The sequence below is a fragment of the Acanthopagrus latus genome, chromosome 12 (genome assembly GCF_904848185.1).
Source record: "Acanthopagrus latus isolate v.2019 chromosome 12, fAcaLat1.1, whole genome shotgun sequence".
Taxonomy (NCBI): domain Eukaryota; kingdom Metazoa; phylum Chordata; class Actinopteri; order Spariformes; family Sparidae; genus Acanthopagrus; species Acanthopagrus latus.
This window is the reverse complement of record NC_051050.1, coordinates 21,801,283-21,817,797: the sequence shown is the minus strand read 5'-3', so window position 1 is coordinate 21,817,797 and position 16,515 is coordinate 21,801,283. Positions and strand designations below refer to the sequence as shown.

General features: G+C 41.4%; 1 protein-coding gene across 26 annotated transcripts in view; it reads right to left on the bottom strand.

The window, feature by feature from the left end:
• Nucleotides 1-16,131, bottom strand: part of LOC119029774 (formin-binding protein 1) — a 64,283-nt gene extending 48,152 nt beyond the window's left edge. For 4 of the 26 annotated variants that reach the window (XM_037116872.1, XM_037116877.1, XM_037116873.1 and 1 more), the window contains exon 1: nt 15,701-16,131. In XM_037116872.1, the coding sequence (XP_036972767.1) occupies nt 15,701-15,724 (24 nt within the window). In that variant the 5' untranslated portion in view covers nt 15,725-16,131. The remainder of the gene's footprint in view (nt 1-15,700) is intronic. The other 22 variants (XM_037116875.1, XM_037116879.1, XM_037116880.1 and 19 more) reach the window with 12 other exon arrangements.
• Between the last annotated feature and the right edge of the window lie 384 nt (nt 16,132-16,515).

Below are 16,515 nucleotides of genomic sequence, written 5' to 3'. Positions count from 1 at the left end.
TCAAACAGAGAACAAAGGAGACCCTCAACAGTTACTAAATATATGTAGGTTGTACATGTGCTGTAAGAAAACAAACACATGCTTGTTTAAGGCTCAGCCTCCTGACCTCCGACCCCTTTCCAACTGGTGATGGAGATTATGGTGCAGTTTAATGTATTAGACTGCCAGTTAATCTGAACTAATGCACATTATTTAGCTACCATTACAGATCAGATCACATGACCTCACCCACACTGAGGGCCCATTGACCTGCATCCCCCACAACACTGAGGTTTTTATCTTTCCTCTTCTCTACAGCCTGCAATAGAAATACCACCTAATCTATTGCACTAAAATATTTTACTGTGAAACTCATCCACAGTATGTGAAAACAATTAAATATTCGTAACTTCACTTCCTTTCTGTTTATAGCTTATCAAGTGTGAAATACATCTTAAGGCTGTTAGGTCTTTGCATTCTTTATGGGGATCTTTGCCACCAAATGCAAAGACTAACTAAAAGATGAAGATGAAGATGAAGTGTAATGTAGCTTTCTGTTCTACTCCTTTCAACCACAGAAGGCAGTACGGAGTAATAACACAACCACTAACGGTAGCAGGTCAATATCAGGAGGGTTTTTAGTGTTGATACATTTATTCCCTCTGTCAATAAGGTCATATTTTCACCATAATGTCATATTATCACCATAATGCATGGGTCTTGATGAAAAAAATCAAGCATATTTAAGTGGGAGTACTGTATGAGGGAGTACAAAATGGGAGCGAGTGCCATTCTAGTTACAGAATCTAGTTCTAGAATACGATCTTCTATTAGCAAAGGATGTCAGGATGTCATCTTGGAACTGGGCTGACGTCGATGGTTTCCTTATTACATTGCATTAAATTATGCATTCAGCATTTACTTCAAAATGATATGTTGAAGCAGAAAACGGAGCTCTCATCCCAAACTCTCTTCGAGGGTTGTGGAATAAATGGGGCATGCGGGGGAACTGTTCCGTGACTTGTCCTAAGTACAGATGAGTTTCACGTAATAATGCACCTGTCACCCCAGAAGCAAGTTGGGTCATGATGCAGGAATGCCAATGATACTAAATAAGACTCATCTGAGATGGTCAAAATAAAGGGAACCTGATGACATCATGGATGGAGAACTTTAAAAACAGACGGATCCGGTGTGAGGTAACCAGATGCAAAGGATGTGAGCAGCAATGAGTGTAGAAAACACTTCACAACAATGTTGGTGATAACAGGACTGCACTCTGAACAAAGGCTCCTGGGGACACTTCTTGTTTTATTACAGCCTTGCCACTTCTGCAGAGGTCGCTTTCTTGCTCCGTTGATCACAGCAAAAATCAATACACCATTAGAAACAAAAGAGGTGAAGAAAGGGGAAGCCGTTTCATTTGTTGACTCAGGGAATTTAACAGGAAATTGCTGACTAATAAGTTAAAAAGATGTAAATGCAGATGTGACTCAGCCGTCGACAAAAAAAGACAAAACGCTTCCATATGCATAGTGTTTGAATTACAAACATCCAACATGTCCCCTAAAAGATGACTGCAACTGAGCAAAGACAACATTAACACAACATATTTACAACAGCTAGCTCAATAAAGTCTAAATAAACAGAGCTCTCATTAATCTAATTGGCAGCATAACAGTGTACAGATTTCAAAATGGATGTTAAGGAGGATTTCACCACTGAGTGTACTGTGTTCCTGATTAGTTTCTGCATCGCCTGAAATGAGGTGACCCCAAACGTATAATTGAAATCGCATTTGTGGCTTTACTTTCATAATCAAGTTAATCTAACCTCCAAACACCTAAAATCAAAATCCAGTCAGAGCAATGTTTTATGCATCAACCGAACAATGGAGGTGATGCAGTCGTATGACTCAAGTCCTGCCTAATACAAAAAAAAAGAAATAAAAATCCAAATGTTGCTTGTGCATGGAGCTTTCAAGCTGTGTCAGTGGTTTCTATATGAGGTCCCCTGACAGGAAACCTGTTGAGCCAAAGAAAAGCAGATGTCACAGCAGAGTAGGGGGATGGCTGAGGGGACAGATGTTCTGCTGGAAGGAGGACAATGGGACAAGAGGCGTACAGATGCTTTTGTCTTTTTTTTGTAATGGTTGAGCAAGGACAGTAGGTTGAGTTTGATGTGCTGCAAACATTTCAGACTACCTGGAGCCTCCTGTACCTCACTGCCCCATGTAGAGTACTACTTTGATTATGTGAGGTGTCTTAAACGTAACTATTTTCTGGTTTCTTTAAACCTCTGTGACATTAAACTGAATATCTTTGGGATGCAGACGAAACAAGAGGAGGCGTGAACCGTTAATCAATAAAATAATCAACAGATTAATGACAATAAATAAGATGTCATGGTCCTGTTATTTCTACTTCATTTACATCTGTACTTTATCTGCTGTGGTGTCTTCTACACTGTTTCCCTCCGGTGCTCTTGTGTCCCCATCCTGCTTTCCCTCAACACCTGTCTTGCATCTTGTTCATTAGCCCAGCCCTGCTCCCAGTGTTCCACCTGTACCTCATCTGCTCGTTAGTTTAATTTGTATTTAATTCCAGTCTCTAGCTCAGTCTTTGTCGAGTCATCTGTTGTGTTTTCCCATTCCTGTGCCCGTGTGTTGCTTGTTCCTTGTGCATCTGTGATTCTGAACAATGCTTAATTCACTGCACTTCCTGCCTGCCATCTCCTGCATTTGGGTCTACCTTCTCTGCTCGACGTGATATAAGCGTTTGTTGCAGTCCTAAATGACAGCATGAACTGACCCTCACATGACTGGAGGCCGTATACATGAATTGTTTGAGATTGGAAAAAAAGTGGTGTGTCAGAAATGGTGATGGAAGGCATCATACAAATATGATTGAAGGGATTGTTTCAATGCCGATACCAATATCGGAAATGCCTCTTATAACTGCCACAAATACTGAATCGGTTATTATAATCTCTTGTGATTAGTAAAAAGAGATGTGCCTCTTGTCTGTAAGGACCATCACGGTAAACATGACAGAGTTATTTCAGCAGCCTCATTAGCTGACAAACCCTGCGCTGCAGTGAAAATGAGAATGGAAGAAACTGTATTCATCCAGAAGTGTTCATTAGTCTGTGAGCGTCCTGCCAATTCAAATAATAAACAAACAGCCCAATTGTTCCTGCAAAAGTAGCCCTGCCCCACCGAATAAGGCAGGCAGAAAATGTCCAAAGCTCTGGAGTTGATCTTTTGGTAAAGCTTTATACAGTGCTTCTTACTGACCACAGGAGAGAAGAAACGCCAAATCAACTGTTGTCAATGCAGCACTTCACTGTGTCTGGCGACAGTGGGCGTCCAGCAGCAAGGACAAATATTTGGGGGGAGATGCCAAACCCTCTCTCCAACACACACCGGGCTTTGTACGGGGAAGCGGGGCGGAACAATGCCTCCATAGCCCGATGTAACCCTAGTGTCAGAGAGGAGTCGCAGGAAGACTGGACAGTGGACTCAAACATACAAACACGCTCGTGCACACACACAAACAAAGACTGACGATCATGTGCTTGACCGCCGAATGAATAGTTTCCCTCGGCTCTCTCTCTTTGGGTTATTAAAGGTTGAGAAGGGTTTGTCAGCCCCCAGCCCACCCACCCTAAATGAGGATTTAACACATAAAGAGAGACAAATAATCTCTTCATGTGTCAGGCTCTGATGATTTCCACTAGTGTCAAAATAGGCTCTTGTCTCAGGCTAGTTAAGAACTGGTATAGGCAAATCAGGCTAATAATGTAACTGCAGAGACGCTTTCACCAACATTATTTATCACCACCTGCCTAGCATGGTGTAAGATGACACCTCTATGCAAAATATTTCTCTGACAGAACAAAACATGCCCACAGGAAATGTACAGACTCACACGCACAAACTTATAACAGAATATGAGCAGCTGTTTGGCACAGTGAGTGACCTTATGTGTAAGAGCTCTTGTTTGCATGCCATGTAGGTATTTATAGAAACAAACGCCTCTGCTGGTCTGAAATTTAAGAATGTGTGTTGGCGTTTGCACACGTGTATCATGCCTCTGTGCTCATAAAACATGTCTTCAGTGCGGCTGCCTGCATGCAGCACCAGAATCATATATGAGTGGTCTGTTGACTGGATAAAGAAATACCCCATCTTATTGCAGCAGTTAGGCAACAGGAAATTGCTGTCACTTGTGAGTCATAGTGACTGGAAGGGTGGACCAAGCTGGCATCTAACAAGTTTTTCATTTTACAATATTCTTGTCAGGTTCAATGCCAGTCAATTACTGGTTTCAGCCATTTTTCAAGCAAATCCGTCAAACATTTGCTTGTTTCTAGCTTCTAAAATGTGAGGATTTATTGCTCTACTTTGTCATTTATGAATGCAAATGAGAAATTGTGAGGAGCATCTATCACAATTTGTTCTAATCAATCGTAAATTTTTCAAATAAAAACTAAAATAGCATTAAAACATGCTCAAATCACTTGACCGAAATTTATTTTATGTTGTATCACAGATCATATACAAATCAAAGAATCTTAAATGCGTTTTCAAAAATCAGGTCTGCAGTATTTACACATCCAATTTAACTTGTTTTTGTGGGGAATACAATTTGCAAGTCTTGCCTTCACCCACGTGACAGGCTTAAGCAATTCAAAATAAATCAGGAAACCATTACTGGACAGCTTTTCAAGTAATTCAAGAGAGGATATTCATAATTATCACTATAGCGAAAATGCATGACTATCACCCGATCAATTCATCCCATCCCTCGTCTGAATGTGAAAAATAATCCTCATTTCTGCTCACTTACAGCACTTGTCATCCTCATCTGCAGAAGCACCTGCAGATACTCTTCATAAGGACTCAGCTGGTCCTCTTCCTTTTGCTCTTCTTTTTCCGATTTCACAGAACGAACACTGTCCAGGAAAACGAAAAACTCACTCCTTCGGCGCAACATGGTCACTGTCTTTGTGCGACAACAAAGGAGAAAAATGGCGTTCCAGACGAAGTTAATCCATCTCAGTGGAGTAAAGCACAACAGAAGTGGTGGTCAAGCAGAGCCGTCTTAACAGATTTAAGATCCAGCATATAGTAATGCAAAGATTGATCCAAACGCATCATATATCCTGATAATCCAGGAACATATTCAGCAATCGAAGTGCACCAGATGCAGGCAGAACTAAAAGTATACTGAGAGTGAACAACAGAAATGTTGTTCCCGGCACAGAACTTGATTAAATGACGCCGTAATTAATCTGATTACTACACCTCCCGTCTAACTACCTTAACCACCCAATAGGACGCAGTTGTTTTGTGGATTAATCCCGCTAGGCCGGCAAAGACACTTCAGCCATTGTTCTTGTTGAGCTGTTTTTGTTCTTTTTGGCGGATAAAGCTCTTAAACTCTTATATAACACATTCCCTGGAATTAGGGACAACTTTGAATTTAAGATTATAGCCAATATGAGAGAACTGCCATGACACTTCATATACTGAACTGCTACAACATAACAAGCTGATGGCGTCAATGTCATCTTATATTCAAAGTATCCAACCAGAAATTTCCACCTCCTCGATCCAAAGCCACCTCCTCCCAAACACATGAACTTGCACCACCTGACTACACTGACATGCCCATAGCTCTCGCTGATCAGCTGCAAGATTAGCAACTAGTTTGCTACATTCAACACACTCATTCAAGTTTTCTATTCAAATAAATACATGAACAACTGTCGAATGCCACGTTCAAAATAGTCATCACAAACATCAGTCTGAAATGGCTACTCGGACTGGAAGTTTCTGCTCTTTGCTGAGGTTAAGTGCTTTGTGGTTCAATTCTACTGCTGTCGGAACTGCTCTGTTCTTTGTGCTTCTGAAAGAGAGGTTTGAGGACCGTGTACTGTGAGGGCAGTACATCGATATCATCGCTTATCTTATCCAACTAAGGCTACCTCATGTCTCATTCACATGTCAGAAAACACCTATCATTATCCCAATCAATGTAAACAGCAAACAGAGATATTCTTAGTACCCGTGTTAATAGTGTGAAATTTTGGCCACACTTTCTCTGCTATTTCTGTAGCCGAGGAGAGGTGTGAAGTGAAGGTAACATAACTCAAGTTGACATAAACTTGTTACTGTGCAATGCAATAAAAGCTTTCCGACATGAGTTAATTATTTATGTAATCCACATACACCATCGTTTTAGGCCTAATGGGCCTAATATAATACATCATAATGAGTTTTTAAAAGTCCCAAATAGCAATATCAGTATCAGCCGCAAAAATCCATTATCAATCTTGCTTCGCCATGGTCTTGCTGCCCAGTAGGTAAACTGTAACACATGGCATGAAACGTGTTAAGCGGCAGAAACGGTGGGTTACCACTTCAGTGTTGCTGTAAATGACACCCCTGCTCAGCTGTCCACTGATACTATAGATGCTTTACATGGCTCAGGTGAATCTCTTGCCCAGGCGCTCGAGCTATGTGCTGCCATGACACGTCTCATGTAGACTCTTTTTCCACTGAAGACAACCATGATTTGAACATAATAACTACACAGTCTCTCACAGAGGGTCCAATGATTACTAGACTTCCCTGCCAATAGGTGTCAGTCTTTGAATTTAATCATACTGTCGCTGCTGTGGAACCTAGCATTGAGGCAAAAAGCTAACCCTAACCAACAAAAAAACAGCAATAGCTTATAATTAAGTCTGCTGGCAAACATGATGGTAGTAAATGAGAGACTAGATTAAATATATTTGTGTTTTATGTGTTTTACACTTATACCCGACAGTCAGTCTGACAGCTTACAGTTTCAGTTCATAAATAGATCTGTGTGACGCGCTGCCTCAGTGTCATGTAAGGCTTCTCTTCTTGCACATGCTCTTTACTCACTACAGCAACAAGTTAATAACTTCTAGCTTCAAATAACAAGTGTCAAATCTCTCCCTTGAGGATCAAATCCTACTGAAGTAAGACTGTGTGCCGGCCCATTTTTCCTTTGAGTCTTAGCTCACTTGTTTTCCTCTCCAGGTAAACTTGCTTGGTTGTTACCTAAGTATTCAACTTGCAGAAAGGTCTTATAAGACTTGATAAAAGTCAGCCAGGCAAGTATGGATTGTACAGCCGATTAGCAGGGTCGCTAATCAAAACCAGTGCTGCTGTGGTTGATGGCATGAGTTTCCTCAGATGGATGTTTAATTTCAACAGACTGTTGGGCAAATGTATGTAAACTCCCTCACTCACATTTGCAGAAGAATTACTGACTGTTAATGACATGATTTTGTTGAAAACATTTTACCGCAAATGAATGCCAGAGAGGCTCTAGCGATGGAAGACATTATGTCGCATCTCGCAGTACATCTCCTCCTCTTACACCACACACAGAGTTTGAGTCCCTCAGCTACTTTTGCTTTACTGGATGAAAAGCCAACACTGTAACCTGCTAACAGTCCAAAAGGACTCTAAGGCCATGGCGTTAATCTCTCTTGTAAATACTACGTGGTTTTATGCTGATGCTAGAATATTTTACAATCCTTTGTGAGAGGGGAAGGCCTCATAGGACCTGGACTACAGAAGTACTTTCAATTTATCATCAAAATGAGGTGAAATCTCTAGGTGGTCCTGTTTTTTTGGCTGGCATCGCTAACAGTTTTTCAGACAAGTTCCCTGAATTCTGTGGCAACACTTTCACTCCACCCTGACATGTCTCATCGCAGGATATGATTAAAGATGGCACAACTTCTACTCATCTGGGAAAGACTCAGATCTCTAACACCTACTCTGGGAGACATGGAAATGTACTAGCTTTGCGAGGAATACAGTCTTTGTTATTGAATGAAGCCAGGCCATGCCAGAGGAAGTGATAGATATAATTTCAAAGGCCATTTATTGCCAAAACCAATAAACTAATACAATCAAAGATCTCCACCCCGTCTGTCTGGCATCATGTGCAGGAGTTAATTTCCACTTGCCCCAGATTGCCCCGTTATAAACTGGAATGGCATTCAGTAGAGTGCATACCTCCGCCCAACAATCCCCCTTAAATTCAATAAAGGCTAACGCAATATCAAATTAACATATTTAAATCCAGATCATCCATTCAAGTTTCATGGAAATACATTCAGTAGTTTTTGTGTAATGATGCTGATAAACAAACTAACCAATCAACCAACAAACAAACCTCCATGATGGTGGTAGTTACTCCTTAAAAAAGCAAGATATTCTAACTAACAGAAGTTTTAATACAGCATCCTGCAGATTCAAGAGCAGTAACAGACCACAATGATGTACTATCTTGCCAGGAGCCCTTCTCAAGCCCACACAGCCTCTCAATAATCAGAAAAATGTGAGGTTAATTCTTCCACAGTAAAATGGAAAATCTAAGCTGAGAAGCACTGAACAACCGTTAAAAAAAACAGCTTGATTCTGAAGTAACACAAGTGATTGCACCCATTAACATCTGCCCAACAAAGGCAATTACAGGACAGGGGAAAGCCAGTGAGTCAGTATGATGAAAGCGGAGAGAAGAAAGGAAAAACAGAGCAAATTAGGAAATGTAAAGAAAGGCATGAGTGGGCTGCAGTGAAAGCTGGATCTCCAGCAGTTAGAATAATTTCAAGCAGTGGGAGACAAATGTGTGGTAACTGCATGGTTGCACGAGCCAGTTTTCATTATGGCTTTGTATCATTTAACATTAAGCAGCCATAAAAATAACTCCTAAAAAGGTTCACATGGTATCGACCATGTTCGCTGACCACATCTGGTATCATTTAACAACGAAAAAGCATAAGAACAGACCACTATCTGTCAGAGAACCACTGTTTCTTGGCATCAGAGACATCCCCCTTACTACATGATCACAAAAGAGAACAGATGGGGAACTGAGATAACAGAGACAATAAAATTTACAGTAGCATCTTCAGCGCACACACACATGCAGTTGATGTGTGTGTGCAAGTTAGCTGCAGCAAACATCTGTGCTGTCACATCCAGGTGCTCTTCAGGGATAATAAACCTGCAGAAACACTCCTGGGGTGAAATCTGCATGAATGAAACTAAATGAACATATATCTTATCTTTAACAACCAGAATGTTTCTTGTTTATGAGTAGTTTTCTACAGAAAGAGACAGCTTTATTTCAAACGTAAAAAGATTTCTTATTGTCTTTTACTATATGTGTGCTCTGTGGCTGCAACTAACTAACTCATTTACACTTTAGTCTAGAAAATGTCAAATTGCTGTTTTTGTCCATCCAACTTAAAACCCTCATTCACTATGATGAATGATAAAGACGGGCAGCAATTCCTAACATTTAAGAAGTTGGAACCAGAAAATGTTTGACATTTATGCTTCAAAAGTGACATTTAAACACTTATCAGAATTGACTACTCGACTTCTTTCTTTCTTAAGGCTTAGGTAAAGATTACATGAATAAAGGTCAAATCTGTTATTATTTCATTATATCAATTTTCCTTTCTGTGTGCATGCTATCACTGATATCGCTACCTGTTTATAATCTAGATGTGTTTGGCTTACGATGAGGTAGACTTATGCCTGAAAGCATGGGTAGTTTGATGGAGATGTTGCAGGGAAAAGAGGTTGTTGCCCTTTCTGCACCATAATTCACCTTGAATAGTCGTAAAACAGCTAACAGTGCAGACAATCTCCCTCGCTAGTGTTTCTCTGTCGAGGGAAACTCAATGCTGTCAGAGCCACAGGACAAACGACACTTACAATATGTAGTGCAATATAGTCGTAATTAGGAGGACATGGACATGGGTCTGGGGCTCAGGTGACAGTATGTCAGAGCTGATGTGATTGAGACCCGACAGGGGTATAATTTCCACTGTCACAGCAGTGATTAAAGGCCGACTTTACAAATAACAGAAGAGGCGATGACTCAAGATTAGAGGCTGCAACAGTCTGTGGTGGGAAGCATTGAGTCACCTTTTCATGGACAAGATGACAAAAAAGCTTTGTCCTTTCAGCAGAAAAAACACTTGTGGTCAGAACACGCCCAAGACAGAATATCTAAATCAATCGTTTGAGTATGAAACATAAAAAATGGAAAGAATCATTTCAAAACCCAAAGGTATTCAGTATACTATTATGACAAAATAGTATCTGTGTGTGTTGTCTGTTAGTATAGGTTCCATTTGAATACACTCTCACCTACCCCCCTCGTCCTACTTTATTTCTGCCTCTCACTCCCCAGGGGACAGTCTGGGGCCTTCACATCCAATGTGGATCCATTCATCACTATTTTACTGTCAGGCAGGTTCAATGAATGAGGGTTAGAGAAAATGGGCTTTGGGTGATATCACTGAGTCAGCAGGTGGGTGGCAATGAGTGGAAGACTTAATGGGGGGTTGCAGGGGTGTCAGTCTGGTAAGGGTTTCAGTCGCTGACCCCCCCTGACTCCAGCACACTGACAGAAGGAAACAGACTGGTTCAAGTTTCAATCCTGGAAGTGGCCCTGAATGTCAAGTGAGCAGCAGGGGATGAGGCTGCTGGGCCCTGGGGGAGTCTGAGCTGAGATGAGATACAACAGCCGAAAACACTGAGGAAATCTCAGTCTAACACTAGGATGTTTCATGCAATACCAGGAGATCAGACCTGATATGTAACTGCTGTACATGCATGACTGGAATCTACACAAACAAGACCATGAGGGTTTGATTGAACTTTTCTGTCTGTGCCCCTCGGGCAAAGACTTGAGCAATTCTTAATGACACGAAAGAAACAAGTTCCCCTACAGACGATACCACTTTCCCTTCTCAATTACAAGATGGGTGATGGCCACAGATAGATGCTAATGTGCCTACAATTACAAATACAACACAAACTAAAGTGTCTCTCAAGCTGTCCCATGTGGCAAAACAAGTACAGATAGTCAGGTCTCGACTGACACTGAACAAAGTAACGCACCATTTGGACAATTTCATCAACCAGTCAGGAACCACACATGGGCCAACTTGCCAACTATTCTAAAGACCAAAGCATAGTTCAACTCACCTTAAGTTGCTGCTCTTTGAGTAAAGTTTCTACCTTGTCCATATCGCCTCATCAATAACTTGTGTGCAAGAAAAAGATGCTTTTATATTCCACCACCTACAGAGATCTACGTAAACTCCTACGTTCAACTAGGTGTAAAATAGCTTGCATCCGTTTCCATAACTGACCACATGAGAAGTGAAACATTCAAGGTGTGTCATAGTGAGAAAGAGTCGGGTCAACTTCTTTTTAGTTGTGACCAGCAACTCTGTCAGTTGGTCATAGGGATGGGACAAAATATTGATTGGGAAAAAAAAATTTTAAAAATGTAGTGTAGTAAACTTAATTTACACAGATTGAAAATATTTTAGGAGGCAGAGTTTAAAAATAGACAAGAACAAGTTACAGTCACTATATTTGCTAAAGAAGAACAAAGATAAGACTATGCATTGTTTTAAATCATGAATATCATCATATCGTCTCATAACTGTCATTCCAACTCCTCATTGGTCAGTCAACAAAAAATTCCCCTTCGGTATGTTTATGTAAAGGCGTGTGGCAAAGAGGGGGTGTGGCTACAGAAGTGGCCCAGGGAAAGGCACTTAGAGTTTAACTAACTAACTAACTAACTAACTAACTTGCAGAAAGATTTTGGTCAAAAGATTGAGCCAAAGGACAGCTGATTAATTATTTGGGCCACTTTGCAAAAAGGGGGTGGCAAAGTGGGAGTGGGTTCATGTAGCAAGGCAAAACCACTTAAGTGTCTGTGAGGTTGTCTGTTAGCATGAATGCATGGACATGTGAATGCTTGTGTACCTTGCATAATATAACAATGGTAAATATTGCATCTTTCAAGTACCTGAACTCACAGCTATTGCAAACTCATGCCTCTTCAATTTAAAGCTACAATGCACATCTGACATACAGTCTGTGAAAGTTGTGCATGTAGTATAATCACCACCCATCTGTTTCGATCTGACAAGGTACCTCTAATCCTGGTGTCACTTCTGCTGCTTAGAGTACCAGCTTTTGACACCTGAGCCCTGAGAGGAAATACATCAGAGATGTTGCAGTCTCCAGTTTACTTGATTTCAACCACTATTTAGGGTGTAATGCCTCGTACAGTTAATTCTAAAATATCGTTCATGATTTTCTTTTTTTTTTCTCTCTGACCCCTCTTACACTGAGTAACAGTCCCATGTTTCACCACAATTGACTTCCTTCTTCCTTGGTAGCGTTTGTACATCATGTCTCTCTTGGAAGGGTTTGGGGTCCTAATTATGCATGCTTGTTAAAGCATACTGATTAATTTACTTCATTTTCTGCTTGCACAAAAAGAAGAAAACTGGCATATCCGTCCTTCGAGTACGCTAGAACAAAATACAGTGAGGTTTAAGAACAGGATCATTTGCAGTTTAATGGAGGATGTTTTTGTAACATTTCTGTATTTAATGCCACAAGGGCAGACCAGTGATGGACATAATTTTCACGGCAGCAAACATTCCTACTAGAGCCTGTCTTTATGTGGAAGGTGAAGACTATAATCAGTGCTATGATGTTGCACCAAAGGCATTCAACATTTTGGAGTCTACCAACTGCCTGTGGTGCTTTACTCATGGTGACTCACAAACCCTAAACAACAGCCATCGCAGCCACAACCCACCCAACATTCACAATTTCAACTCAAGTAAACTACTTTGATGAATGTAATTGCATTCAGAACACTGGCACAACCTCAGCAGTGTAGTGTACGTGACAGGTTGAGAAACCCAGCTCGACTGTGACTTCACTTCCTGAAATGTCTTTTACTTTCCTGTTCGCGACGAGGAACAACAGGATGTGCATGATAAAATGTGTGGCTCGTGGTGCCTCATCCTTCATCTGTCATGTTGCACCATCCACCAACTTTTGAAGCTAACCTCAAAGAAAGGGATCATAAATGCAGAAAATTTCATTTCGGATTTCTCAAAGCTCATGACTAGAGCTGCAATGATAAGTCTATTTAATTAGTTGATCTATAGAAAATTAAAATCTTAATTGGTTCATACATTCACCAAGCAAAGAATTACTAACATCCTGCCCTTGCTCTACATGAAAGTGCGGGTGCTACCACAGTAACAGTGGTGGTGTCGCTCTATGTTTCAGTGTCTGGTCTGGTTTGGCACGACAAAAAACAAGCCGTGTGCATTCTCCAGTGGCAACAGCCACCTGTAGAGTACCGCTGTGCTGTCTGCTGCGCTGTTGCAGCGACTAAGATTAAAGGAACAAGTGTCTGGATTCCATTCAGCCAGCATCTGGTTGTAATACATTATTCTCTGCGAAAGCTCAGTCTCTGTTAAAAAAACTTTTCGAATGTTTTCCAGACTCAAAGTACACATGAAAGCCTGTGGAATACCTTGAGGCTTTTTTCGCTTTGCATGACTACCTGGGTAGGAGTGCTTTTCGGTCAAGCATTGCAGTAGTAAAGCAAAAATACACTGACATCACCAGGAAAATGCAAAGAATGTGGGGTACTGCTGGTTTTCTTGGTGAACTTTGGACCAGGTAAATTACTGGAGAATTCACGAGTGCCTCCCTCTACCTCCTTTTTTTCTTGGAAAGGAAAACACATCCATGGTTTAACTATCTCCAGACCCCTTTTGCTGCTCAGTAGAAAAGGAAAAAAGAGCCAATTCATAATATTGACTTTTCTATAACTGCAGCTTTACTAGGGAAAGAAAGTGCCCCATGCTGCAAGTATTGTGATCAGGTGTGGCAAAGTATTGATGGCCTACAGGTCAAAATTGAGTTGTTGTCGTTGTACACCGCAAAGGTTGCAACGTCAGTTTAAGTCAATAAAATGTGACCCTTCCTGCAGGTTCAAATGGAGGAGGCTCCGTGTAGTAACTTGCAAGCATACACTTGTGCATGTTTGCACTGAGACTTAAGTGCACATGTACTGAAAACATACCATCAGAATCCTGTAACAACAAGCCAGCACCTCTGCCATGTAATATGTCAGCACGCTGACAGCAGAATGACTGCTTTTCCAGTGGATCATTTCCACAACAAACTAACAACACGAGCCACTGAAACAAAACCCAGACAACAGGAATTCCTCTCACCACAACTGCTTATTATCAGGTTGTACAAATAGTTTGACACAGTCCTGTAATCGGCTTTATACGAATGGTGTAGTTTACAGCGCATTGCCAAGTGTGAGAGTAGCTCAGTGTCTGAATATGGGAAAATACCACTGATAAAGCGGCTGGCCTGATAAGGGATACTGGCAGGATCGTCACTCCTTAAAAGTGAATTTAAGTGGGATGAAAAGTGACATCACTGCACAGGAATTCATTGTAGTAAGGTCACTGGGCCTCGACTGTGTCCTCTGTTGTTGCTCACATGGGAGTGATGAACCAAAGCATGGACGTTAATAACATCATCCTTACATACTTTATATCTTCTTAATAACATGAACAAGATCTAAGTTTATATGATTTTTCCCCTGTGACTTTGTGACTATTGTGAATAGAACTATAGAAGCTCCAGTGAAATGCAGTTTGTTTTCAAATCTGAACTCGACTTACCTGTCAGATACTTCTATATTTTTACTTTTGATACCTTATATAGCCTAAACCAATGCTAAATTTGGGGTCAATATCTACACACATATTAACAGGTATAAAATTACAATAACAATATATCAGCTGATAGATGCTCATTTTTTGAAACGATCCCTTCAAATGAACAATGACACAAAAAAGTAGGTATATTTTAAAGTTTGACAATATGACTCCACTGTAGTCAACTTGACGGGAATTTAACAATAATAATTTCACTTTTTCTGCATTATAATAAATAAAATAAATCGATATACCTGCGATTGGAAAATATCGGCTACTAACATCGGCTAACCAATATATTGGTCAGGCTCAGGCACATTTACTTCACTTTAACTTGAAAATACACGAGTATTTTCCAGTATGGTGGTAGATTTACTTAATCTGATTTCTGCTACTTCTACATTTCATTGACAGAGATTAAAATTGGACATCACACATGATTTTTGCCTCGTGATGATTAAGTAAAGATTATAATTCGCAAGCTGTTAAGTGTGGTTAACCAGCCACTGCTCATCTGTGCACACCAGGGCTTCAGTCTTCTTTCTGTGCAGATAAATTAAAAGAGAACTCGTCCTCGTCTTACTTCCTCCACTGCACGTCCTCGTTTCACATGTATGTGGGGCCACGACGTTTATATTCAACATGACATACACAACATACATGCTCGACAAACAGATGTGTTGTGTTTGTGAGGGGGTGTGTGCGAAACGTGGTTAGAACGCTTAGAATGCGAGACGTTAATGGACGGTTAGCTAGCTAACAACCGTCACGTACAGAATTCCGGGGCAAACGTACATCACAGTGTACATGACGGGTGAACAACACTGGGAATGTACACACAGAAACAGAGAGTGTGAGAGAGAGAGGGGAGGAATAATGCAGCAGTGGTGGTTATTAGCACCACACATTAGTTGGCTAACGTCGCAAGGAGGCTGAACAGCCGCAGAGCAGAGCAGAGCAACGGCGTTGTTTTAGCGGCAAAACACGGAGCCGGAGCCGCCGCGTCTCATCCGAGCTAATTTCATCCGAGGACCGTTATTTCCACACGGGGCGACACACAAGTGCACCGGCTACTCACCCATAGCTCTGACCCCCAGCTCATGGTTCCAGCGCGATGTCCTCGGAATAATCCACAACTGATGTGTTTTTCAGCTCACTCACACACAGCGGCAGGAGACGTGATTGTGTTTGTTTGGGGTTTTTTCTCTCTCTCTCTCTGTCTCTCTCTTTCTCCCCCCCCTCCAGCCTCTCTTCTCTGTTTGCAGTCCGCCTGTCACACGAGAATTTAAAAAAAAAAAAAAAAGAAAAGAAAAGAGAGAAACAGGGATCCTCCTATCCTATCTGAGCTTAGCTGAACACTCGTGTTTTCTCAGCGCCTCATCCTGTCTGTCTCATACAAGATGGCCAGGAGCTGCAGCAGTGTAATCTTCAAACGGGGGGAGTCTCGCGGGCGGCGGGCACGCGCGTTCGACCCGATGACAGCTGCTCGCGTGAGCGCGCACTCACGCCATAAGAGAAGAAGAAGAAGAAGAAGAAGGGGAAAAAAAGAGAAGCGTGGTGGGGGGTGATTCTCTGCAGGGGTTGTCCAATATAGCCTTTACAAATACTCACTCCCTCACTGCTGGTGGTGTTGCATTTGAGCTGAAATGCAGAGGGAACATGGTGGAGGTGGTGGTGGTGGTGGTGGAGGGGGTTCAGAAAGGTCACCACCCATGGCAGATGTTTTATTGAAAACCCCCAGAGGCTTTAATGCTAGCTTCTGGGCAGCCAACACTACTTTCTCCTGCCTTTCTTTCTCCCTGCCTCTCCTTGTTAACATGCAGGCACAACACCCCATATTTTACTTAAAGGATAAGTTCACCCCCCCAAAAAAAAGAAAAGAAAATTCAGTTA